The 27,765-nt window shown below is 39.3% G+C and overlaps 3 protein-coding genes across 3 annotated transcripts; 2 read left to right on the forward strand and 1 right to left on the reverse strand.

The window, feature by feature from the left end:
* Window positions 1-664: 664 nt before the first annotated feature.
* Window positions 665-4,468, forward strand: crygmxl2 (crystallin, gamma MX, like 2). The gene is made up of 3 exons (XM_042508226.1): window positions 665-679; window positions 3,496-3,738; window positions 4,193-4,468. The coding sequence occupies exons 1-3, from the start codon at window positions 665-667 to the stop codon at window positions 4,466-4,468; spliced, it is 534 nt and encodes a 177-aa protein (XP_042364160.1).
* Window positions 4,469-5,741: 1,273 nt separating this feature from the next.
* Window positions 5,742-6,603, forward strand: crygmx (crystallin, gamma MX). Its single transcript, XM_042508229.1, has 2 exons — window positions 5,742-6,020; window positions 6,328-6,603. Exons 1-2 carry the CDS (start codon window positions 5,742-5,744, stop codon window positions 6,601-6,603), a joined length of 555 nt encoding a protein of 184 aa, XP_042364163.1.
* Window positions 6,604-10,156: 3,553 nt separating this feature from the next.
* On the reverse strand, window positions 10,157-27,415 carry aldh18a1 (aldehyde dehydrogenase 18 family, member A1). Its single transcript, XM_042507908.1, has 18 exons — window positions 27,044-27,415; window positions 26,750-26,859; window positions 24,819-24,970; window positions 23,636-23,785; window positions 22,665-22,769; window positions 21,943-22,101; window positions 21,125-21,215; window positions 20,559-20,683; window positions 19,625-19,769; window positions 18,471-18,544; window positions 18,174-18,273; window positions 17,027-17,247; window positions 16,272-16,409; window positions 15,901-16,096; window positions 15,079-15,200; window positions 14,757-14,943; window positions 13,185-13,280; window positions 10,157-12,076 (listed from the first exon to the last, which is right to left on the reverse strand). The coding sequence occupies exons 2-18, from the start codon at window positions 26,838-26,840 to the stop codon at window positions 11,880-11,882; spliced, it is 2,349 nt and encodes a 782-aa protein (XP_042363842.1). The 5' UTR covers window positions 26,841-26,859; window positions 27,044-27,415; the 3' UTR covers window positions 10,157-11,879.
* Window positions 27,416-27,765: the final 350 nt, after the last annotated feature.

The raw sequence follows: 27,765 nt of genomic DNA on the forward strand, positions 1-27,765 counted from the left end.
TTTCCTGCGCTTAATTTTGAGCTGTTTGTAGCATTTTGACCAAAAATAAATCGGTTCACAACCAGAAAAGGTGCTCCTGGTTGGACAGAAAGGATGGAGAAGGCAACGATGGAGAAGTCGTCAGAGAAAAAAGAGAGTGCAGTGGTCTCATTAATAGTTGGACCATGCTTGTTTATTGGAAAAAACAGATATCTGTAATAACAGAACAAAAGTCAGCAGGTAACCAATATAATCCAGGATTTTGCTCTGACTTACTGTTCTTGTGCACTGTGCAACACTTTCTACTGTTGACACATCCTTGATTATAAAGGTTCCTCTCAAAACCGAGAGAAACACAGGCTGGTTTACTACTACTACAAGTTTACTATGTATTTTGGTAGAAAAGGGGTATCTGAGGCTACTTTCACCCCTTTCAGTTGGAAATGGTTTGGACCACATTTAGACGAGGACGTCATTCCTACGCGTTTTAAAAACATCTGCATTCATATGATAATGATCTTCATGAACACGGATCTGCAAAAACAGCCGAAAATGCTGAAGTATGCATGCCAAGCCAGTAGTTGTGTAACTTTGTAATGACACACCATAGAAGAACACCACACGCATGCACTAAGTGCGGCGATGATGTCATCGTTCTCACAGGATCCACGCATTGCCATTTCACATGGCCACAGAAGGGGTTGTGTTTTCAAAAGATTTCACTCTGGAACCTGGTTTCAAAAGTTTATGTTTTCAGGCACCCAAAGCCCTGTTGTGGTGAATGACAGGCCAAACCGCAACAAAAGTTTAACCTTTCATGCAAGCACCGTGGCTGTGTAAACAACCCCTTAGTCTGCCCCTGCACTAGGATTCGTCTCCAAAATTAAGTACGTTTTACACAGAGATCTCCCTATAGAGCCGCTACGAAGTTCCCTATTTATGCCAACTTTGCATTTTTAAACAGAACAAGATAATGACAACATCATGCCACTCAAGTGGACGATTTTAGATAGAATGCTGGCATCGTGGCATCAAAAAAGGTGTGATGTTTTCTGCAACAGTGTTGGCCTACAATATGACATAACATATGCGTCAGCAGGCCTCTCTTAACAATAAAAATGGCAATACGTGACAATTATTTACCTTCTCTGTTATTTAGTGGCTGACCTTGTTGTCTGCTCAGAGGGTAAAAATGAATCTCTTTTTTCCCCCAAATTACAGACATTTCGGCAACTGCTCGTTTTTGAGTTAGTCACTGTTACTACCTCAGTTTCCGGCTCAAAAGTGAGACAACTCTGCGCCCATTCCACAATTTAACCTTTTACGCACAACAGCAAGGCAGAATAACAGCAAAATATGCCCACAGAAACTACTTATGCAAAGGGCCCAGAATGTGATGTTACACCCCTGGCCACAGAGGTGGAAGAGTCCTGCTCAGAGACACCTAAGAAAAATGAACATCTCCTACTATACCACGCAGAGCTTCAACATGTGCTCTCCAGCCAAAGTATGCTGCTGACTTCATCTATCAAGGCCCAGAACAAAGATTTTACATTTAATAGGCGTGATGAAAGAAATCATTAATCTATGAATGAACATATGAGGGAAATCTAAACATTTGTTTCTTATATGTTCTGATAAAACCTTTCCTCCCGGAGTAAATATTTGCTTGAGAAACTCAAAAAACAAAACAAAATCCCATCTGATAATCAGCCACGATTACGCTGCACACTGTGATGAAAGGATATCAATGATCTACTTATGTCATAGAAAAAGAGTGCAGCTTCAAACATGAAAGCTTATTGAAGCCAATGAGAGTTTCAAGTCAATGAATGATCAAAGGAGCGAAAGCTTATCAACGCTGTTTCTTAACACTGAAACAGTGTCATATGGCTGTGGATAGGCTACCATAGTTGCAGTGTTTTTGCCCAGGAACATAATGGCTATTGTGCTTTGTGAAACTATTTGCCTTTTTCACACAGTGGAGGCGCACAAAGTGGAGAGGGGGCACGAGCCCTTTATCCCGATGAAAGGCTAAAGGATGAGACTGACCTTTCTGGCATCAGCTGGGCTTTGGGAACACAATGCATGGCGGCAACTCTTTCTGGCCTTTTCCCCTTCAGCTCTGGGCTATGCTTACAAGCCAAAGACTCAAGTCCAAACATCTATCATTTTATACAAAGACTCAGATGCCCCAAACCCCTCCTTTTACATCACACACACACACACACACACACACACACACACACACACACACACACACACACACACACACACACTGAGCAGTTCTGTCTGTACATCTGCAAACAGACCGGTCTCGTCTGGCATCATAGTACAACTGCAGGCTATGGAAGCAAAGAGAGACAACATATCACTGTAGATTACATCAACACAAAAGCTTGACTCAGTCCACAGTATCAACACCACTTTCCTTTAACAGGAATTGAATAACAATTACATTGTGACCTGTACCCATGCAAGGAATCTAAACTTACTTAAACTTGGACTGAATTAATTTTTTTCCACACATGCAAGACATGAAATGAAAATCCTGACATGGTTAAGTAGAGTGCCCCCCTCCAAAAAAAAAAAGACCTAACCCACTGTACACTTTAACAGCTTTGTTGCAGGGGGGCCACATACCTAAAGGGGCTTTGTGTGATATTTCAAAAGGCTGCATCAAAAAGGTCATGGGGGAACAAGGGTCATACAAACACAGAACAGCACTTGTGTGGTGTTTTTTTGGGCGGGGGGGTGGTGGTGGTTGTCAATTCTATAGGTAAACTCTAGCAGACAGGAGATAAGGTACCCGTGGGCTGTTGGACAAAGGGAACGGCAGTTGGCATCTGAAAAGGTAAAGAGTAGTAGTCCCTGACGTGTCAGAGGCCTCCACGTCAGTGGGAGAGTATAAAAGGACCTGCAAGTGTGTGCTATGGTGCGCTAAACATCCACAGTCCTGCAACCATGGGAAAGGTATGAGCTCGCATGTAGTATGGAAACAGCTTTGATGGAGAGGTGAAGGGGGAAAATTTGGGATTTGGAAACATGTGTCAAGTTTCGTAACTGGGAAAGAAAATGCAGCAGAGGAAAAAGAAAAGCACTAATTCAAGCTATAAAAAATAGTGGATTGCTAACTCTTGAGGACTTATTTTTGAGGGGAAAAACACACTTATAGGCGTTTGAAAGGGAAACATCAACAATTATATGGCATCCAAAAATGTGACAGATTCATTGTAATTGTGTGACAGTAACAACAAAGTTGACTGTCTTCAGATTGGACGAGCGTACGATGAATTCTTTAAATAAAAGTCAGCTGAAACAAGTTTCAATCGCCTTGATTTTCACCTGTCAAGCTCTGAAAATAATATACAGCAGACAGGAGAGGCTTGTACACTCAAAGGACTCATGAAAAAGTAATTGTTCTAGGGAGAGCAGTGTCCCCTACAGTCCATTCATGAGAATTGCAACTATATGACATTAACTTGAATGATATGTTCTTCTCTCTCACTTTTCAAGATAATTTTCTACGAGGGCCGCAACTTCCAGGGCCGCCACTGGGAGTGCAGCAGCGACTGCATGGACACCTTCAGGCATTTCACCTGCTGCAACTCCATGCGTGTCAGTGGCGGTCACTGGGTGGCCTATGAGAAGCCCCACTACATGGGATACCAGTACATCATCGGCCCTGGCGAGTACCCTGACTACCACTGCTGGATGGGCTTCAACAACTGCATCCGCTCCTGCCAGATGTACCCCCCTGTAAGTCAATCAAACAGACAGATAGGATTGGTACCCCCCCCCACCACAACCCCCCATGCACCCCTCACCTTGTACATCAAATGCCGCTTTAGAAATGGATGTCAATCACCGGCCTTTTGATGTCATTAACAGATACTCAGGCAGGTCATGGCATAAAAGTGTCTGTTGCAAGGTCCACAAGGAGTCAGCCTTAAAAAGGAATATCGTACACCCCCCATAAGACATGGTGCCGTCATTCTAATTCTGTTAGTGACATTGAGTGTTTCTGGCAGTTTAGGGAGGAGGGAAGGAAATCGAATTCTGTCATGCTCCGAAAGAGTTGTAGCTCATTCTCATCTTAAGTTGTACTCACTTGAATTCAAGATATCAGCTCAGGGCTGAAAGAAAAGTGCTCTCTAGGGTACCTATTACGCTACCTAAATAGCATAATAATCACGTTTTACTTTTCAAACAGTACAGAGGATCCTACAGGATGAGGATCTACAACAGGCCCGACATGACTGGACACACAATGGAGTTTGTGGATGACTGCCCTAACCTGTACGAGCGCTTCCGCTACCGTGACATTTACTCCTGCAACATCTTGGAGGGTTTCTGGATCTTCTATGAGCACCCTAACTACAGAGGACGCCAGTATTTCCTGCGCCCTGGAGAGTACAGGGCCTGTGGTGACTGGGGCTGCCACAACCCCATGGTGGGCTCCTTCAGGAGGATGAGGACTGTCATGTAAAGTCTACCCATGTGCAGCTTGAATTAAACATTTTCAAATAACTGTGTGCTTTGTGAGCTTATTTGAGCAAATCCATGGAACATTTATACATGAAGCCCAAGCATCCCATTTTCTTTAAAAAAGCCTTGGTGCTTAATGATCTATATCACTGTCAAACACCTACTGAAACAAGCCTTTCCTCTCTGTTGCCCTGCCGATCCTCACAGTCTGCATGCAGGTTTCTGGCTTTCATGCCAATAAAGGCAGATGTTGCAACTCTTATTGTCGCCCTTTGAGAAAGTGCAGTTGTACAGTATTTTTTATAGACAGACAGAGCTTTGACAGAGACAAAGCGGCCGCTACAGCTCACCAGTCCTATAGTACTCTGCCGTCTATACAGCCCGCTGTGCTGACACGACAAAGCTTTGTTCCACATTTGCAAAGCCCTGATCCCAGCAGGGTCTATAAAGAGGTCTGGTACAGCCTGACATCTGGTCTGGTCTGAACTTAGCACAGTTACAATGGGCAAGGTAAGCATGCAATTTCAAATCTGTATAGGAAAGCAGCTAAAACTTTCTGATTTGTAGTCTTTGATCATTTGTATCTACGGGGTAAATATCTCTAAAACTGTAGTTGAAATAATGAATAGTGCAACTTCTTTTTGTCACATAAAATGCTAAAGACCCTCCAAGAGTGATACCTCAAACTTTTGCAGGTAGAAGTGTAATAATCAGTACTTCTATAAGATTGTTTACCATATTTATACAACATATGAAAAGTAATAAAACATTAGAAATTGCAAAGAATTACAGCACTTTTTCAATTCATGATATTACCATACAAATAAAAGCTGCAGAATAAGACTTAGCCATACTTAAAGTTAAATTATGCCTTCTTCTTTTTATGATAGACAAACACAATCATTATTGAGCTTGGAGTCAAAATTAATACTAAAAAAAAAAAAAAAAAGAAGAAAGCCCAAGACTTTTTCTTTTCATTATAATATACAACATGCCGTTCTGTATTGTATTAAACTTTGCTTCTGGTACATCATTCTGGAAAATTTTTCATACTCCCTTAAGTTTATCTATTCCAAAATTCGTCACTTGTCGTTATTCTGTTCACAAAGTTTGTTGGATAACTTGCAAACCTAGCTCAGAATACCAAATGGTATGGTTATGAAACTAAATAAGACTAAAAGTTAAAGTTATTATTGTTTAAGAGCCTGAGGGGTTGGAGGACAGATAACTAGTCATGCCTATACAGTGTGTAATAGGTTGTCTTTGGCAGAGCCATGTGGTGTTCACGTCCACCCATTCATCACTTTCAGATTATCTTCTACGAAGACAGGAACTTCCAGGGTCGTCACTATGAGTGCAGTAGTGACTGTCCCGAGATGCAAAACCACTTCAGCCGCTGCAACTCGATAAAAGTGGACAGCGGTTGTTGGGTGGCCTACGAGAAGCCTAATTATGGTGGCTACCAGTACATGCTGCACAAGGGCGAGTATCCTGACTACCAACGCTGGGCGGGCTTCAATGACTGCATCCGCTCCTGCCGTATGGTGCCACCTGTGAGTTTTAACTGATGCCCTGCTCTGTTTGCAGCAGTGTTCTCTCTAAAGCTTTTTTGTAGAAGTGCCAGTTTAGTTCTCGAGCCTAGTCCTGCTGCTTTCACCACACTGTGCCAGTACCTGTGGCTATTTTAAAGTACTCTTTTTAGCTTGACCTATAACTGCAGTAATAAAAGTGTCAAGAAATAAAGAAAGATATAGACTGAGTTATTGGACAAGTTTAGTATGACAAAAAAGTTTGTTATTCTTATGTTGAACAAAAGATTATGTTAAATGACAGCCTTGTTTCTCGTCATTTCTTCCCTAGTACAATGGGAACTACAGGATGAAGATTTTTGAGCGCTCTGACTTTGGGGGCCAGAATCTGGAGCTAATGGAAGACTGCCCAGATCTGCATGAGCGTTTCCACACCCGTGACATCTCCTCCGTCAATGTCATGGAGGGCTACTGGATGCTGCACGAACACCCCAATTACAGGGGACGCCAGTACTTCTTGCGTCCTGGAGAGTACAGGAGGCACAGTGAGTGGGGAAGTACCAGCCCTACCATCGGCTCTCTGAGACGTGTCACTGAAGTCAACTGATTTCCACATTTTTCATTTTTACCCTCATTGAGCCCCACTGTTAAACATCCCACCCTCTTGTTCCTCCTAATGGCAGCACTGTTTCAGTGTGGTCTCAACACTGTGGTGTCCAAAACCTGAAATCATTCATTTTAATGACGGAGGGTGCAATTGATGTTGGGTTCCGGTTTTGTTGGGTTGCCTTTGCATTGTTGGGTAAAGTTCCACCCTAACTCAGTGCTCAAGCAATGCTCAATAAATAGTGATGATCTTTTTTGCTTTGGTCGATCCCAGAGCAAAATGGTTTGCCTCGCCAGGTCCCCAACCTCCTGTCCTACTGGAATCACAATAAAAGAAAACTTGATGAAAGTCAACTAAAGGGAGCCTTTGTTAATTTTCTATTGACTACTACAGCTGTCACTATAAAAAGATCAGGGGGATATGGCTTTTCATAAATCTGAGGAATATTTTTCTCTTTAGTGTGGTGATTGAACTTTCATCAGGCCACAGAGTTAGAAGTGTAACCACTGAGGTCCTAGACCAAGACCGAGAGTTTCTACAGTTTGCCGTGATATCGTCATTCCACATACACAAAGAAAAATTATCAAGGAAACAGAAGCTTATTCTTTGAAGTTCAATATTAAAGACCAAAAAAGGGTATCTGAGGATGAGCATGTAGGAGTCTTTATGAGATCACATGGTACAGAGTAAGCGCGTTGAGTCCATGAAAGATGCCCATATTAGATCCACATCACAGGGCCAGTGCCAACTCAAAGAGTTGGAGTCAAAGTGGCCTGGTATTAGCCCCGAGCATCAAGCTCTCTCAGAACAAAAAACAAAACCCAGTCCACATCCCCGCTCATGCATTTTTCATCAGCCCAAGATACTGAACCCTTTCAGAAATAAATATCAATTATTGAAATTGTTAATTAGACGCTGCGTAATTGGCAAAGATACACATGAATAAATAACTTTGACCATTAATTATTGATTCAAAAAAATTTGAAGCCCAGCAGGGAGTGCATTTGAGAGTCTCTTAAGATCAAGCACAACAAGAAATATGAGTTTTGGCCTTGAGTAATGTCCAATTAAAGGATTGTCGGCTTTGCTGTACAAGTCCGGTGATTTGCCCTCATCATCCTTTTCATATCTGTGGACAACAATACCCAGCAGACAACACATCAACAGGGTGCAACATGGGATGTGATCAGCTGGGGTCTGAGGGTAATGCCAGATAAGAGATGAGAGGAAAGTTACAGGCTGCCAGGCCTCAGCCATAAATAGAAGCTAATCTGAGGTCACAAAGGGGCAATGGCTTCAAATATTAACCAAATTCAGAAAGTAAGCACTGCAGACTTACACAGAACTACTAAAAACAAGTCTGTGGTCATTTGTATTTAAAGTTTATGATTATAACCCTGCAAACTTCACACAAAAGGAACAGTAAAGGCAAATAACCTGAAAAACACTGCTTAAATATTCAGTATAGTCTTGTTGCAAAAATTACTGCATTTTCCACTTACAGCAACACTGAAATCTGCTCTTAGTTCAGTTAGTTTTTAAGCGTCATAAAGTTAGTACATCAGCAGAGAACAGAACTGGGGTTATCAAATCCAGCACAGCAATGTAAAATAAGTTGCTGACTTGGATTCAAATGTGCAACACAAGACACTGTGGGAACAACTTTTCCGCAAATATTTTTGAGCTCTAGCCCCACGGGCCACCAAGCCCTAATTTTAGTGGCCAAAGTACATTCATGATGGCCCAAATGTAAACTTATTTAAAAATATAGCTTGCAGAAAAGACAAGTTAATGCTGTTTAACATTTTACATTCCTTTGAAGAGTTTTAACAGAAAATCTTGTGTGTTTAGCATCATTAGCTGTTAGCTCTATTAGCTCAGTTAGCTGTTGGCCAAACACACCACAGAACTCTGCTGCCTGCTAACTAGCTCTCCCCCAAGTGTTAACAACACGAATATACACTCAGTTGTAGTTCCTTGATTCTGTTTTTCATTTGCTAGGCAATATTTGGGCTCTACTGACAAAAAAAACAACAATTTCTCCCACAGGTGTCCAAGTGAAGATCTCTGTTCAAACCAGGCCCCCAGGAACTTTGCCTGGCTATGAAGCCAATTTCCGTAGTGGCCAGATAGTGAAATTACACCATCACATGATGCCCTGAGGCCCAAAAAAGACTTTTTCCCTTTGACTTACACTGCAAAACAGATGTCTATAGGTCAGTGGATTCTTTTTTTGAGCGTGTAAACCCCCATGAAACAACTCGTTTCACTATTATGATTTGATGTTATTCGGTTTGACAACATTTCAAAAGCCTTAGAGATCCACACAATAAAATCATGAACTCATAGGAATGAATGGGGCCCTGCGCACAAGTCTGTATCCAGTTATCTTAATACATCCCTAGCTGGAACCAAACACATTTTCTATCATCAGCTGGATGATGGGACGGCATTTATCTCAATCCCTGGATAATCTCATAGAGTCAATGCAGACTCTCTCAAGAGCGACTTGATAACACTCAGTGGCCACCTTAAGAAAATACTCAGTGGCCGCAGAGCAACTTTTTGTGACCACAGGCCATCGGGTCATGTTAAATGTCAAAGCATGGTTTTAGCTGGGAAATGTGAGAATCTGATAAACAGGGTTGCAGTTTACTGCAAATATGTGATTAATTTAATGCAAAATCCACAACTCTACAGACAAATTTGAGTCAGTAACCTGACAATAGAAGCCTTCCACATCACAACAAAACATTTCAAAGTGTCCTGTTATGCCTTACACAGAAAAGTGGTGTTAATGCAGCATCTGGGTATACACATTATACCTGAATTGCTGCTGTTACTGTGGCAAACAAGTAAAGCATGCAATATTGTAAAATACAATTCTATGAAACCCTATGCATCAAAGAGGCAATACTCAATGTCCCTGGATTGTTCCTGTTCTACCTCAAGTCATTTAGATGATATTTTCAATCGCTTCACACATAAAAAGGACAAAAGAGTGAGATCCGAGTTTTGTCTCCCTCTTCATCTCTGAACCCTTTGGACTCTGTGATGGGAGGCTGATTGAAGGGTAAGTAGTGCGTTTTAGAGAATGAATTCTTTAGATGCTGAAAAAGAGAAAGAAAAGCGAAAGAAACAGAGAAACCCAGAACATAAGCCTGTGATTCCATTATTAGTCTCAGTTCTCCTTCTCCCTCTTTTCATTTCTGATGGCTGGATAATTAAACCTCTATAGTATTGTCTTCCATCTTCCTTGCCCCACTTCCAGCAATGCGAATTCCCTATGGGCAACTTTAAAAAGGCCCTTTTTAGACATCTGTTTTTCAGATCAGCACGACTTTTTTTCCCCCATTAATTTGTGTTCTTTGTGAAAGTAGAAAGACTAGTGCCAGGACAGAGATGAACATACGTGTTAAAAAAAAAATCCTCAACATTTCAAGCGCAAAAATCAAAGAAAGTAAGAAAAATATCCAAATATTCTTTTTCAACATTTTTTTAATTCTACAATACTGCTATTATACAACCCAAACCAATCCTTAAGTGTGGATTGCAAGACATCAGATACGAGCTCAGAGGCTGGAATGTTACAGAGCTTAATTTAAAAGCAGTCGCGTTCTCCCCTCCAGCTTGAAGGAGGCAGCTTGTCAATTACTGTTCCTGCTCTGACAGAGGCTTTGGGCGCCACGATGAACAAGCAGGAAAGCAGCAAAGCATGGAAAAATGAGCACAACTTGAAACAATGATCAAATAAATAAAAAAATAGTAAATAAAATGGATGCATATAAGCATTTCAACTTGCTTTGCTATTAAAGTTGTAAATTTCTGATACTTTTGTATAAATGTTCATTATAGTATAAAATCTTATCAAGTATTTAAGATTTAATATAGGGAATCTTCATCTGTAAAACATCAGGGTTTGGTTAAAATGAGAGAGAGCTACATCTTCTCCTTTTCAGTCTGAAATTACTTTGACCAGCAACTTATGTAATCAAAATACCTTAACATACAGAAAATTTAAACTGGAATTACAGCAAGAGAAAAAAAAAAACGGTTACATGAACGAAGAAGCACTTTACAGTACATTAAGTCTGAACCATGTGGGTGATGCAATCAGCAAAGATAAAATGGGCTTCAGATATTATTTGAACAACTATAGCAGGAAGTTTTGTGAGAATACACTATGATATACACTAATAAATAAATTAAATATATTTTAGAGAATATAATATGCCCAAAAGCATAATACTGTTTTTATTGGCTAAAGAGACTTACAATTACTCACGCAAAAAAAGCAAAAGTAAGCGCATGTTGGTACTGAGAATTAACAATATTTTGACATTTTCAAATGTATTTTATGATAAAATTAAATCTCTTAGTAGCACCTTAAAAATCATGTCCTGAGATTGCATTATTAAAAAGATGATTTTGAGCACTTCGGTTTCCTTTCCTGTGATAAACGTTTAGTTAACTTTCTTTTCACAGTTTCTCCAATTATTGTATAACTGTGAAGGTACTGAGTTGCCACATAATACCTTGTGCAGGAGCTTATGAAAGCAAGACTATTGAATGAAGACACATGGTCATATCATGTTATATGATTAGGGAACAACACATGAGCAGTAAAGCCTGGTCTGCACTTGCTGAAAGGCTCAACAGCTGATGTTGGGTCAGAATATATCTTACATGAAAAATAGATGTGTGTGAGAGTTGCAAATCCGCAATTATTAAAAAAGATGTTTAATAAAAGACTATGGACTGAAAATGTTCCATTGCATATACATACAAGCATACCCAAAACATTATTTCAAGCCAAGCACACACAAGGAGGTTAGAGCACCTAAGCAGATTCCATCCTTTTAAATCTAACACTGTCTGCTGTAAATATCTGACATTGTAGCTCCAGCTAGATTGCACCTATGTAATACCCCATTTGTCCTGTGGGGTCAAAGGCCGTGTCCCAGCCTTCATTTAATAGCCTTGTATGAGCATGAGTTCCCTAACTCATAAAAGAATCATAAGCTGAGGTAGAACCTAACACATTTGTAAACTCTTAGTAACAGTTTAAAGTCTGAACAGGAACAACTTTCATGTTGTGCTGATAAAAAGGATAAAAAGGATTTTTGAGCTTTTCTCTCCATGCTGTGTGCTTCAGAGGTTCAAAACAGTGACATCAGCGATTATGTGCTACAAGACCCCGAGGGGAGCAGCTGGCGGGCAATGTAAACCATTTTGACCAATGTTAAGGCCAAGTGAGTGTTGTGAAAGTCTTTGGTCTAGTTGCTGTCCCTCTGCCCAGTGAGAGGCTGCCCGACAGGCAGGTTTTCATGGAGGTACTTCATGGTACCCTGCTCAGAGAAGTCGGCTACAGTGTGCCCGTCACCTCTCAGGACCCATTTGGTGGTGAGCAGCCCCTCCAGGCCAACAGGGCCCCGGGCATGGATACGAGCTGTGCTAATGCCTACCTCTGCTCCTAAAGAGGAGGAAAAACAGCAAGTGAGAACGGTAAACAAATCACATGTTGAGAGTCTGCTTTATCTGAGATAAAATAATATTAGGCAATAAGTGAGAATATGTGGGCTATTGAAAAAGATGTCACAATAATTATTCCCAGCTTATCAAATACTGATGCATGGTCAAGGATGCTTGATTTTTGTTTTTCTTGATTTGATTTCTTTTTGGGTGTACAGTGCCTAGATATATAATGTAAGGGACTTGGAGGTGGGTTGGGGGGGATTGCAGGTGGAGGGAAAGGGAACGTGCAGGCAAACTTTCCACCACAATGTGCTTTGTTGACTGCATACCACTTTGGCATGCACTTTGGCTAATGTAATGATCCCTTCCAGTTCTTGTAAAAACCCAAATAAGCATTTGATCACAAAAAATGATGCGACGCACAAGGCTGCATCATTATCTGACGTTCTCAGCAACAACCGTGATATAAATAGCAACAAAGTCAAAGTAGGATTGGTGGAAGGGGAGGTGGATGGGTCAAACAAACGTAGGACTTTCACCCAGGAGGCAACTGTTTGTGTCCTATGTGAAACAAAAAATTGATGGTGACTTATTTCAACAATGTGTGTGTATGTCATGTGATGTATTTCACACAAATCATGTGACCTAAGTGATGTTGCATTAGTAAAATGTTCTTAACCCTTGGGAACCTATGCAAATTGGGCTGATTTCTTTCAAAATGTAGGAAGAAGGCGATGAGCAACAAAAACACAAATGACCTGGAAAAGCGCTCAAAAATTATAATAATTTTGTAACAATTTTAAATATGTCATTACGGTTATTAAGAATATAGTTTTTCCCCGGACATTTTTTCCTTGCTTTTTGTATGTATTTAACTAGCAGCAACTGTGTATTTCCTGTGAACATGGAAGTTTGTTTTGTAAAGACACAATGCATTAACAAGCAAATGGGCACACATTACCCGAGCTTCCTAAAGTGGTGCTAGAGGGTACCTAAAGCATCACAGTTTGACATGTAGGGTCACTGACCAAGCGTCTGTGTTTGACGAGTTGGCAGTGAAAATGTGTTTCAATAAAAAACAGCTGATGTATAAAACCGCCACATACCCAGTCCAAAGCGGTAGCCATCAGCGAAACGTGAGCTTGCATTCCAGAAAACACAAGCGCTGTCCAGCTGCTGCAGAAACTGCTCCGCTGTGTCCTCTGTAACAGCAAGACAGCTTGTTGGTGCCACTAGCTCAAACTTTTATCTGTGATTTAACAGCCTTCTATGTATGCAATGCCATAGTACTTGAGTTGAGATAAGGCACTTAATAAGAGTAGAGGCCCACCAAGTCATTGTTTGCTAATCACAAGTAAGTCTCAAGTATTTGCACACATAAGAGCAAAAACTTAAAGATCTCTTAAATTCGTATCATCTATGCCTTCTATCCCCAAAACACAATTGACATATCCATACTATCATCTTTAACATGTTGATGTGAACAAACCTAAAGGGCCAAATGTCATCAGGAGAAATCGTTGCGATGCAATTTGACTTGTAGATGTAGATACACAGCAAATATTGCATTAGTAAATCATATTGGGTTTATTTTTATTTATTCATTTTGTTTTGCAGGAGCCAAGGCAGGTTTTTCTCTTGATGACTGCACAGATGTTCTACCAATCCACTAATGTTTATAACACTGCACAGAAACACTGTACAAATATAGACCTCTATATTGCTTCTTTCCATCTAGCTTTCATTGTATCTTATCCAGTGAGTCTATAATATCTGTTGCACCTACATACTTATCTATGTCAATGTATTCTGATTCTGTCTACCTACTGTATTTATCATCCATATAAAACTCACTGCTTTGCTGACGGACACAAATGAATGGATACATTTTGATTAATTGAAGTACCTTCTGTGGTCACCAGATGGCAGCAGCACGTCCTCCACTGCAGGTGTAAATAATCTTCATTGTAGAAATGTAAATTCTCCTGCATTTTTCAAAATGCTGTGCACTTTTATTCTGATCACCAGAGGACACGTGTGAAATATTCTGGATGTTTCTATTTCGACCTTTTCTGGGGGATTTGCACCTTATTTTTTGCCATGCATTTTTTGAATGCAGGATTGCTTTCTTCAAATGGTTTCTTTCAAAATATTCACAAAAACTGCTTGACATATGAACGCATCATAAAAATGACAATATGTTAGTCTTCAACAGGGTCCGCATGAAATATGGCCACAGCTGTTACATCAGGAAATACTCTGGACACCGCACAGAAAGGTTTCAATCAACATGAGTTAGAAAGATGCGCAGTGATGGCTCACTTGAAAGACAAAAATGTGTTTAAACATGACCCAAAGTTATGACAGGGACAAGTCTTTAAAACTGCGTTGTAGCATCTGCTCTACATTTCAAATGGGCTCTGTCCCCTACGATGGAGTCACACAGGGAGGCTGTGCACTCATCCTGACAACAAAGTGTCACTGCTCATTATTCACCATGGCAGGAAGTGGGATGAATGCGGACGGTGAATCAAGAGAGGGAGAAGGAGAACTTGAGAGGTGTATCGGACATCTACGTGAAGAGGTGTGGTAAATTATGGCAAAAATGCATTATTTTTGCCGTACTTTACCAATTTGCAGAGAGAAAAAAGAAAGCAGGAACACACCGAGCAACCTACCGTTTTCTGTGATGATAACGTCTGTGTGGGAGCTTCCATACTTGTGAATATGTTCCACAGCCTCCTCCATGCTGTCCACCACCTCCATGCAGCACTCCAAGTCACCATACTCTGTCCGCAGGGACTTTGCCTCCGATGGGCTGAATGTCAGGTAAGAGGCGAACCGAGGGCCTGCATGAATCTTCACCTAGCAACAACACACAGATTAAGAAAAAAAGAAAAAATAAGGTAAGTCCATCTGTAAAAAAAATGTATCAAAATCAGGCATATTCACAAAAAAAAACTGAAAAAGTAATTCAGCTTATTTTGTATGATGCTTTACCCGTTCAGTACGCAACATGTCAATGATCTGGTCAAACAGTGGTGTCCTGAGGATGTCCCTGTGAATCAGCAGACTTTCCATGGCATTACATGCAGCTGGGTAGTCGCACTTTGAGTCTCGGACTGGAATGGGAAAATATAAGTCAATTACTGACATATTCATCGGTGGTTGATGCTACAGCTATTAACTTTTATTAAAAAATATGTTTGCTATTTGTGCTGAAAGTATCAATATTCACACAGTAGTAACAGGAGACAGATAATGTGTGAAAAAAAAAATGATATCCCTCCTCTTCCTACGATTACAAGTATACACTGCTTCTGAGAAACTACAGCTAAAAAGTATACCAAAATATGTTTCTGAAAACATTGGTGTGAAGAAAAAGGATATGCAGTAACAGAATCTTGAGTCATATTTGATCAACTCTGCCTAGTTTGACAGCATCTTACAAGCAGTGACTGACATGATTGACAGCTCTATACACGGCCCTCATAGGTTGTTTAATTCAGCCAAGGTGGATTCTTGCAAATGCCATTAGAAGCACAACGTGATTTTTTTCATTGATTATATGTCTCATTTACTACTGTCAGGATATATTGATAGTTTTAGAAAATATGACAATTTTTTTTTTAAAGTTACCAATTCCAGCTTTAAAGTATAGATAATTAAAGTACAAGCTAACATATTGTACAAATTTGACAGAAATGGCCTACCAGTGACGCAGCCACTATTTACTATTCATCAGCAGTGTTAATTTACTAATACAGTGTACATATAAACTTCTACAGTTACAAGACACTAGTGAGATTTATATAAGCTGACCAATTTTGATGACTTTGTCAACGCTGGCTTCTGCATCGACGTAGACGTGGCAGATTCCTTCACTGTGGCCCAGCACCGGGATGCCCTTGGCTGCTCGCTGAATGTTCCTCACCAGCTGAGATGAACCTCGAGGGATGATCAGGTCGATCATTTTGTCCAGACGGCACAAATCCTCCACCTCCTCACGAGTGCTCACCTTGTGTAACAAATAAAGGTTTTTCAACCACAGTGGCTTCACGCTATACTTTTCTAATCAAGTGATTGAGATGATGCATTTCGACCAGACTGCTGAGTTCCCCCAGTCTATTAAATGTTCTGCATGAGGTTTGCATTATTTGTATTGCTGTAAATATGCAGGAAACAAACTTTACCAGCTGCACAGCCTCTCTGACTCCGTGCATGGAAAGGGCCTCCTGGGTGAGCTGGTGGAGGACCCGGTTGGTGTTGGCTGCCTCTTTGCCTCCCTTCAGCAGGAGGGCGTTACCACTGGCTATGGCCAATGCAGACACCTGGGGAGAACACAGAGGGTTTGTGATATCATTGCAGTCATTCCAAGAAAGTCATCAATTTATTTATGTTTTATGCATTTGTCAATATTCGGCAAAAGGCAATTTATTTATATATCAAATTTCAGCAACAAGGGAATTCAAAGTGCTCTAAATAAAACATCAAAAGGCCATTTAAATACAATTAAAAATGTCTTTAAAGAGCAAGAGAAAAAAAATAAAAACAAGCTAAACTATACTAAGACATGGATGAAACATAAAAATACAATTTAAAAAGCAACAGCAAACAAGGTCTTCAACCATGATTTAAAAGAGGAGAGTTGCAGTGGAGCCACAGTTTTCTGGGATATATGGCACAGAAAACTAAATGCTACTTCTCCGTGCTAAGTCTTGACTCTGGGGGCACAAAACAGACCTCTCCCAAAAGACCTGAGAGGTCTGAATGGAGGTCAGAAATGTCTTTGGGCTCAAAACCATTCAGTGCTTTACACACCAACATGCAGGTTTTAAAATTGATTCTCTGACAGACAGTAAGACAGTGAATAAGAAAAAAACATATGTATAAATAGATATTATGTATAAACTCCCAGATTTGTGTTTGGGCAGCTCTGCCTAAATACCTGCGGCAGGCAGTCAGGTCGGGCCTCAAAGATGACCAAGAGAACTCCGATGGGCACGGTGATCTGCTCCAGTTCCAGGTTGTGAGCCACCCTGGTCCTGCGCAGCACACGACCCACACTGTCCTGAGCAGCCACGGCGATCTGCCGCAGACCGATGGCCAAGCTGTTGAGTTTGGCTGGTGACAAGCTCAGACGGTTTAGCATGGCCGGTGGCAAATGGCCTGTAGAAAGGAGAGAGGTTACACATTGCGATCAGGTGAAAAAGTATCAAACTCTTATAAACTGAGGCAAACCATGAGGAGAGAGTGACAGAGTCGCCCTCTGGTGGAGAGATATTAACTAAAACTGCCCATTTTGGTTATGTAAAGTTTTTGTTGTAAGAATATGATAAATATGAAGAGAGATGTAAAGACATGTGCAGTTTGTTTAAATAAATGCACATGGGTATGTGCGTATATTTCTTTATATTGTTTTCTATATATATATTTATATTTTGTACATACTTGTTATTTTCATTTTTTATATGTATTTATATTTAGTATTTATATGTTCTTAGGGCATGTCTTTTATAGATTTTATGGGGAAACTGAAGGCAAATTTTCCCATTTGTGAACAATAAAGTTTTTGTAATCATAATATTTTGTATAAGAATAGATTACTGAGATACCGTAAATCAGAAGTATTGAAAGAATTGTAAATATTTAAATATAGGCGTGTATATGTGTACACTGGTGAACATATGATATGATTAGGATTTATACGAAGGAGTTTTTCATAATAGTTTAATTGCTGAGTAAAGGGGTAGGATTAAATAAGTTTATACTTATTCCTACTCATTTTAACACATGTAAATCGAGGCAATTTGTGAATGAAATTCATTATGTCTTTTCTTATTCATATGTTTTTAACTTCTGTGTTTGTTGTATTTTACATGTTCAAAATAAAGACGTCAATTAATTGAGAATATTTTTTTTCCAGAGGGACCTAAAACACCAGAGAGTATATTTCCACACTTTCCAAAACAACTATAAGCTCAATGCACATATAAAAAATACATATATATAAATATTATGGACTCTGAAACTTGAAACAGTGCTGCAAACTCTGCTACATCTCCTATAAAGCCAACAAACTGGCTCACTGTTACCTGCATTTACAGCCAGGTCCATGTCCGTCTTGTTTGCAACCAGAATCTCTTCCCTCCTTTCAGTCAATAGCTCTGCTAGGTGGCAGATGATCTCACTCCTCTGACAACACAGATACAGGCAGCATGAGCACGTCACACATTTATCCACAAGAGGTCAGAGTTTGTCCATATTTGAGTTGAGGTAAGCTCAGGACTAACCTTCTACATTTTAAACACAACAAATGATGTTAACTGATATTTTATGTGATTTTTACACAAGAACAGACATTTTTGTTCATATTTAAAACAATGTGGCACCTGGTCTGGGTGCAGAGATGCCAGGGTTCTTCCAGAGTTACGAGCCATTTCTGTCTGATGCTCCACAGTTGGGCCTGGTGAAGGATCAGGGACAGAACAGATTTCATTTAAAATACACTCAGTTGCCAGTTTATTAGGTACACCTAGTTAATACTAACACAACAGTCCTGCAATGAATCATATATTATAATGTTTAGTTTTGTTGAAATGGTTTCAGAGAGGTGTTGATTCAACTCTAAAGATCTTTCTTAATTGGAGGCTGTAGTTTGTGGTGTTGCTGAATTATATTGGATTATGAAGAGAGGTGTTTCTATTATTTAATCTTTTGTCACTGACACACATTGTGGACAAAATATTACTCTTCTCTGTATAACTCAAAACAACTCACCAGCACCACACACTACCAGCCAGGTCACCAGAACAAAATGTTGGTATCGTACGTTTCTGCAAACTACAAAGGCGTTACATTTGCAAGTTTCCTGCACATCATACTGTTTCTAAAGTGACGCAGGAGTGACCTGTTTTTGTCACTGGACTGTGGAGGAGATTGTGGATGTTGTGTCACCTTGGGAAGACACCTGCTGAGTGCAGACTTCTGTTCGAGACCAACAAGCAACAAAAACAGTTTTTTAGTGATTCGTAGCCCCCTAAACCAGGTATTTTAAGCCAAAACATACTTATTTAATTACATGACATTTCAGTGTTTTCCATGACTGTGGGAACCCTGACATAATATTTTTCTAACCATAACCAATTGGTTTTTGTGCATAACTTTAACCACATGCTTACCACAGCATCTTTGAAATGTCAAATTACCATGTAATACTATACTATACTACATTATGACATGCAAATGTATTGTATCGCTGGTTTGTAAATATACAATGCCAACATTTATTCTGGCTATTGATTTGTAAACTACAGCCTCCTAAAAATGGAGAAAAAAAAACTCTTTAAACTAAATAATCACCAAAGAATCATAACCTTACTGAGGACATGATTTATTACAGGACTGTTGTATTAGACTGCGTTTCTTTCCACTAGGCATACCGAATAAAGTGTATTAAACAACAGCAGCTACAAATTTAGTATAACTGCAATCACACTAATAAAAGGAGCCTACGAGAGAAAGCATGCAGCCCAGGTGAACTCACCAGCAGGTTTGATCTCTGAGAAGAACGTTCCCACCTTCTTGCCCTCCACAATATCAGTGATGACATGACCTGTTACTTTAGGATGGGTGCCATTTGCAATGACCACTGAGGTGCCACCCTGCAGGGCCCAGAGGGCAGCTTTGACCTGCAGAAACACACAGAAAGAAATACTGCATTTCAGCGATGATCTCTCTGACGTCTCTACTTTTTGAAAAGATGATATAGACTCTCAGTAAAAATGTGAAAAGCATGCTGGTTCATGCTGGTTCACAAAGGCCTTTGTTTGTCTTCTTCTCTGGTGTGTTAGTCAAAGAAAAAGTATAAAACAACAAGGGCAAACTGGCACACCGAGAACAACGGAGATGTGAAAGAAAGGGGAAAAAATGCATTATGTGCAAAAGATTTCATTACAAGTTGAAATGTCCTTAGTGCAAAATGAGGTATGCCCAATGAGTCACAGTGTACACTGAAATAACTACAGGTGAACCTCATCAGTCATCAGGGTTTAATTGAAGATACATTAACAAAACAACTTCATGGCACTGACCCATTTTTATACACACACTGATACATGTAAACACACTGATAAAGACAGAATGATAGACCAATTATTTTGGGATTTACAGTGCAGTGTTTAAAAAAACAGTTTATAAAATCCTACTTCCAATGTCTTTGCATTTTTAAGACTTTTGATGGATTGATTTAGATTTAGATCTATTGATTTTAGATGAATGAATCCAATGCCTTTTAAGACTCTAAGTTTCTGCGGGAACCCTGCTTCTAAACATGAGTAAAAAAATTGAAGTAGAATAAAAATCTACAGTACAAGAAGCTTTGTACTTTGCCTATTTGATGAATGTCTACTAAGATAAAAGCTTTTAATATGAACATGAATAAACACAGTTTTAACACGGTGATTGAGGACTTAATGTACCTTGGCCTCCATGCCTCCAATCCCAACTCTGGACTTTGTACCATAGGTGATGGACTGCTGGTCTCCAGGATAGAAGATGTCAATGAGCTTGGCGTCATCTGTTCCGGGGGGGCTGTTATAAAGTCCTAAAAAATTGACAGTTGTTAAACAACTTAATTGCGCACATACGGGTCTAAAATACAGAATGCAGCATGACACAACCCAAAAACACTGCAACTTCTGTAACGTGGACTTTATACTAGTGCCTGGATCATTTAACCTTTAAAAAAATAAACAACCAACTGATAATAACATTCTGCTATCTAAATCTACTCAATTGATACTGAATGGACCCTCAGCCACGACACACTCGTGTTTACACACACACACACACACACACACACACCTTGTGGTGACCCCATCAGCATCAATTTCAAACATGAAGGCAGAAGGTCTGTGTTTGTCTCTCTCTTATTACTCTCAGTTGACCCTGAGAGGGGTGTTTTTTTATCCCGGTGAAGAGCGCAGACAGATGGTGTTATTACCTAACAGCTGACCCAGACTGTTGTTGTGGTAACCGCACATACCTTCCACGTCAGACAGCGCGATGAGGAGGTCAGCCTTCATCTCTACGGCTAGCCGCGCCGCCAGACTGTCATTGTCCTTAATGCTGATCACCTACAGAACCAGAAAATTGCTGATGTAAGCTCCTGGAGAAGGAAAGTCAGCCATCTGCTTTTTACCATCTGAGCTGTTTCTTAAGGACTAAAGGAAAGCTGATAAATAAAGGCGAACATCTAAACATGTATGTACTTCTATTACTGAGCTGTCACTCTACTGGACCATTAGGGGAAATTTTAAGAGGACTGGTAGGGTGTGACAGTACGATAATTTTTCAAAAATAATTTTGTATGGCACATAAGTTAAGAATGGGTGTAAAACATTCTTAAATCAATTTTAGGTTTTAATAATACCGTGTCAATTTGCCAACAGCCAGCATCATAACAAATAGTCAACTATATTAGTTGTGGAATGAGAATGAGAGAGAGAAGTGAAATAATCTTCAAGAAAAAGATGTGTTAGTTATTTCTGCAGGCGAAAAGTTGAAAGAGGCGTCTACCTACAGACGTTAGTCTTGTTCCCTTCTGACAGCACCTCCTCCCAGTGAGTGCATGCACAGCCATCCATCCCCTCCCAGCATGCACATGCCTTAGTGTTTGAGGGCAGAGCTGATGAGGTGAGGTGGGGTGGCAGAGGTGTGTGTGGATGAAAGAAAACTACTGTAATATTCCAATAAACAGTGACCGTCTACACTATATAAACACTATCTCTGTCAACTACTTCAGCACCCCTGCTGCCATCGTCACCTCTACCAGCGTCGCCCCCCCCTGCTGTCTGTACCCACATTTACCCCCTGCAGGTCGCTGTTGGGCTCCGGCGGGGGCACCACGGCATCATTGGTGTTGATGATGGGCACGATGTTCATGCGCAGCAGCTCCTGCAGTGTGCTGTTCAGGTTCTGCCTCTTTTGGTCATCATGAAAATCTAGATTTGTCACCAGGACCTGACAGCAGAATTAAACAGAGCATTAAATGAGCAATGAGTGAGTGAAAAAGGATTAAAGTGTGTCACTCTGCATGATAGAAAATCTGAAAGTGGTTCCAAACTGTGCAAAAAGTAAATGGATTTTGTTTCTAAATGCAAAAAATATTGACATTGGAAGCATTGAAATCCATTCTGCCGACAATTCTACAACAGAAAGAGTGCAACATTATAAATATTTTGGCATTTTAATTGATGACCTTTTCCTTCTATGCCCTATATAACTGTAATACACTTCAGCAAAATTTTAAGCTGTCCTAACTGATAACTGCAAGAATTCCAAGGTTGTGATCTCATCGATTGTCGTTTTTAATTTGTCTGTTTATTTTTATTTTAGTTTTTTATGTATACTGTAAAAGCCTTGTATTTTTCTGTTTTGATAATTGTTTGTTGTATGAACCTCGGCACCACTGAAAATAAGGGTTGACCCTCTGTGTTTTCTGAGGCTTTAAATAAAATAAATGATGATACATGTGCTTCTTAAGCATTTTAAAGCGATTATCTTATTATGGAGTATATAAGTACCTGTGCAGTGCAAGTGCTGTATTGGGTGAACATAGCCTCGTACAGAGCCATCAGGCCACTCTGTCCAGCTGCAGCACAGGCCCGGGCCTCCAGCACTGGTAAGGACTGCAACACAAAAACAGTTAAACACTGATTTTCTGAGTAAACACATTATTACGGCTTCACTCAAGCTTTGCCATGCCAGCGCAGGTGTTCTCAAAAAAATTAAAATCGTATCCATATACCCTTCTGTAAAGGAAGACAATGTAGCAGAGTGAAAATACGCAGTAATATAGTAGAAAACAAAATCTACATTCTGTAAGGCGGCTGGCCTGATGATGACATTAAAAGAAAGAAGCAGTATTTTATATCCATCATGTAAATTTGAATGTCAACCAGAGTTACTTTGTGTTAAGGCAAGTTGGATTTAATAATTTAAAAGACTTTTAAATGCCTTCAGGAATTCAATTTCTGACCAGTTTTACAGAAAATAAAATTGAAGGACAAAACATGAACCAAAATTAATTATTTCGGTTAGAGACAATTTTGTCCAAATGTTTACTGTAACATAAAACATGACTTTTTTGGTCAAGTTAAAAAGTAAGACCTCAAATGCAGAAAATAAAATATTCTGGAGAGGAACACATTGAAAACGATGAACATATTATCATAACAGTATCCATTTGGTTTATAATGCAGTTGATAAATTATTTAAAAATTAGATACTATTTTAATTATTTTGAAACTTTACAATGCAATATCTTTATTTAGCATTTTAAAGACTTTGGAAATATTGGTTTCAGACATTTTAATACCTTATTTTTTGCCTTACTTTTTGATTAATGAATTCAGAGCCTTTTAAGACTTTTTACGGATCTGCTGGAACACTGGTCAACCCACAGAAAACAGGAGCAGTGACTTCTTTATCTGAATCAGTGCTGATTTACTCTACATCACCTTAAGCCACAACACATTCCCCCATCTCTTCTCACCATGTCTTTGAGCTGATTGTGTCCTGAGTGCAGCGCCTGTCGGACGCTCTGGGACAGCAGGATCTCATGTCGCAATCTTTGCTTGCCAAAAGCCACTGCTCCACTGGTGACAATCATCATCTCCCTGCCTTGATTCTGCAGCATGGCCACCTGGATTACAACACACCCAATTAGGACTGATGCACAGGAGTAAGAAGATTCATCTTTATTCATCTTTTTTTTTTTGTTTTAAATATTATTGTTTTGAGATATCAGGGTGAGTAAAATGCATGTGGTGTTTAAAAAACACACACAAAAAAATTTACAACTAAAAATGAAATGCAATGTGTCTTTCTAAAAACAATGCAAATGGTGTTCAATGGAGCTACTTTCTACCAAAGAAAACAATCCCTATGAAGACTGTCCACAGCATGTTTGTTGGATTATGCAGATAACAAGGGCTTTGTTTCCAGAGAAAGATGTTGCTGTTGAATATTTCATTATTCAGTGACAACAGATCAATGTGCCTATTGTATTATTGGAAAAATGTCTAAAAACCTGGGAAAGAAAAACAAAATTTACCTACATGACCAGGCACCACTGGAGGTAAATAAGAAAATGTTTTGCAGTAATTTGTAATAAAGGTGCAATAATCAGTTGATTAAACGATTAGTTGATCAACAGCAAATTAACTGGCAACTATTATGATAATCAAGGATTGACTTAATAGTTTTTTTAAGCCATAAAGCCAAACATTTGCAGTTTTCATTCTTGTTAAATGTGAGAGTCTGATGCTTTTTTTGTCATATATGATAATGCACTAAAGAGCTTTGGATTTTTGGACTGTTGGTCGCATAAGACATACCATTTGAAGACGTCACCTTAGACTGAGGGAAATTACAAAGGGCATGTTTTACTGTTTTCTGTCATCTCATTGAGAAAACTGATTATTTGCAACAATAATAGTTAGAATATTCAATAATGACATTAATCATAAGTTGTAGCCCCACTCATTAACAGGTATTAAAGGAGAAATAGAGGAAGGAAAGTAAAATTAAACATGTAAGAAAAAGAATATATTAAAAAAAAGTTTGAATCACAAAAAAAATGAAAATTTGGATAAATATTTATGTATGTGAGTTAGTCTACAGTATTTCCTGTTATTTTATACTTCATTAATGTACAGTTGTATTTGGACTCTCACCTGCTCCACAATGGAGGCCAGCCTCCCCAGAGCCAGGCCACACTCATCACCACGGGTTACCACAGCGCTGCCGAGCTTGACTACGATCCTCTTAGCCTGACGCAGTTCACCGCGGTGTGCAAAAGAGCTGCCATTGGCCCTCCCCTGGGGAACTGTTTAGAGGGAGAAGATGATTTTAAATTATTGGTGAAAATGTGGAAAAAAGGAAAAAATCCAAAGCGTACTATTCTTTCGTTTTTTATTAATCAACTGTTGTCGAAGGACAGAAAATCCCCCTAAAGTCTCATTTAGTTTACAGGTGTCGCTTTCTTAGGACACCCATTTTTAATAAAAGTCAACTGAAATCAGAAAGCAAAATAACACAAAAAAAAAAGAAAAACACTAATGTAGGCAGCACCGTCAACCGTTTAAAAACTGTGCTTTAAAAAAAACATTTTGTCATGTATCAAAATATTGGTATAAATTTTTCCACAAAAACACTTCAAATGTTACATAAATGTGCAAACAAGCATGTTTTGCTGGTTTTCATTGATTGCATGACCGAGACAAACAGAGTGAAGCTGTAGCTGACACGCATCTGTAACCTGGGAAACAGATAATCACAACCTTCAAACTGCCACATCAGCAGGGAGAGCAGAAAAAGCCTGTGCTGACATTACACATCTCTCCAGAGCAATGAAGCGCAAGAGAGAGACAGAGAGAGACACAGAGATAGAGAGAGACACAGAGACAGAGAGAGACTGAGAGAGAGAGGCCCATGTCATCTTGTTCTGATTGGAGGGGGTCAGAAAAATCCCTGCAGGCACAAAATCTCAGTCAAAGTTTTCACAGTATGTTAAGAGCACGTCTGGAATTCACTAAAACTGCCTGCAGATACTGTACTGACAGTGATGATGTGGACACAATCATATATTTATCTACTGTCACAAGGAAACCAAGAGCTTTTTAAGGCTAAAACTATTTATTTACTCAAGTTGCAACTAAAGATTATTGTCATGCTTGACTAATCTTTTGGAAAAAAAAAAATCTTGATTATCAATTAATTATTTAAATGGGTCAACAGATTATCAGTCTGGCTGATTATTCGTGCCGATACTTTGCATTTTGCCGAATATCTGTATCAGCATTTATTTTAATGATGGCCAATAAAATTAATTCATTAAAAGTGTAAAGAAAGTTTAAGCAAGGGAGAAGCTTTTACTTGTAAAACCTCAGGGAGCTATTTTATTTATTCATTCTTTTATTTTTATTTTTACTTGACTTTATAAAAAAGGCATTTGAACAGAGTTTTGTGTTGGAGTTTGTTATATTACAAATAATAAATACTGATAGAGTCAGTTCCAAATATCAGTTATTGGTCTCATTAACTACTAATAATCTATATTGGCACTGAAATGCAGTATCGTTAACTTAAGAAGAAATTACTCAAAAAATTAGCAAGAAATTAGGAAAAAGTTACAAAACAATACCTGACAATTAGCACAGAAAAAAAGAAACACACAAAAACCCACAGAAAAGTGCAGCAAAAATAACAATTCTAAAACATAATTTTGAATATGTAATTATGCCAATAATAAATATAGTTTTCTGTATATTTTTACCTAACTTTTTCAAAAACAATTTTCAAAATCAAAAAGAAAAATTGCAGGATAATTCTTGCCAAGTTGCTCAATGCCTTTTGACCTATGTTTGCACTGAAGAAATCAAACCAATTTCAAACGTTTAAAATAATACTTCTGACAGCTAAATGAACACGGCACAAGAAAAGTGATCTGTGTGTTAAAAGGTTAAAAAGCCCTTACGTTACAACAGAATCATCTCTTTTCTCTCTTTTTATCTAACAATCTGGTGCAAAAGGTTGCGTTTTGGGGGTTTTTTTTGTAATCCATGCATCTTGATGCTACACAGTGTGTCTGTGCAGAATGGCTTGCCTTGTGTCAGAGGTCTGCTGAGCAGCCGGCATACGTGTCTCTGGTAATCCAGTGAGATCCTTGAACACAGGGCCAACCTTCGCAGCAGCATGGTCAATTCAGTGCCTTTACTGTAACAGTGGGAAACACACACAGGCAAAACATATCAGCATTACAGACAATAAACTGTGGTGTAACAGACAGAAATTAGAGCCGTGTATTATATCTAATGGAAACATTAAAAAAAAAAGTTATTCCCAAAATTCAACTTCCCCTTCTGTTTGTTAAATGATAATAAAGAGCTTTTGTTCTTACTTGGCTTCCTGTAGTCCCTGTTTAGCTTGTCCTGTGTTTGCACCTGCCCTCTGCAACGTCTTCTATCGAGTTTTTATCATCTTCTTTGGGCGGTTAATGCTTCATTTATCTCACAAATACTTCAACAAAGGTGGACTCTGCATGTGCTGGACTCCTCCCCTCACTGACAGAGCTGCTGATGAAACTGTCACCGCGGTTTGCAAACACTGTATCTGTGCCTCGCTAACGTTACAGCAGCGTCGGTAAATCACCTCCCGCTGCTGCGAACTGACTTATTATTAATTTTCCGTTATTAGTAACGTTGACAGTGACACGGAGTGTGTTTTTAAAAAGGGAAAAGCCCGTGGAAAAGCCTCGTGAAGTGGCGGTGAAGTGGCAGGATGTGGTATCAGGCCGGCCGGCGAGTTAACGGAAGTGGTATTTAAGTGTCACGTTTCAAAATAAAACTTTGCCCCTAAAAAATAATAGTTTTCTCTCTTTATTTATTTATTCTGTTAACTTTCTTCTTTCTATTTTTTTTTATTTATTGTTATTGTTGCACACGAGCGTCCTCAATAACCACCCCAATACAGTTAAACAACTGGTTTGAATATCAACATCAGCAAATACTATCATGCCTTATTATCTTTTGTATGTTTGTTGCCTGTCTTGTTGTGTCCTGTCTTGCCTTGTCTATATTCCTGTCTCCATCTACCTCCATGCATGTATGCATTGCCTGTCAC

This window comes from Plectropomus leopardus, chromosome 19 (genome assembly GCF_008729295.1).
Source record: "Plectropomus leopardus isolate mb chromosome 19, YSFRI_Pleo_2.0, whole genome shotgun sequence".
Taxonomy (NCBI): domain Eukaryota; kingdom Metazoa; phylum Chordata; class Actinopteri; order Perciformes; family Serranidae; genus Plectropomus; species Plectropomus leopardus.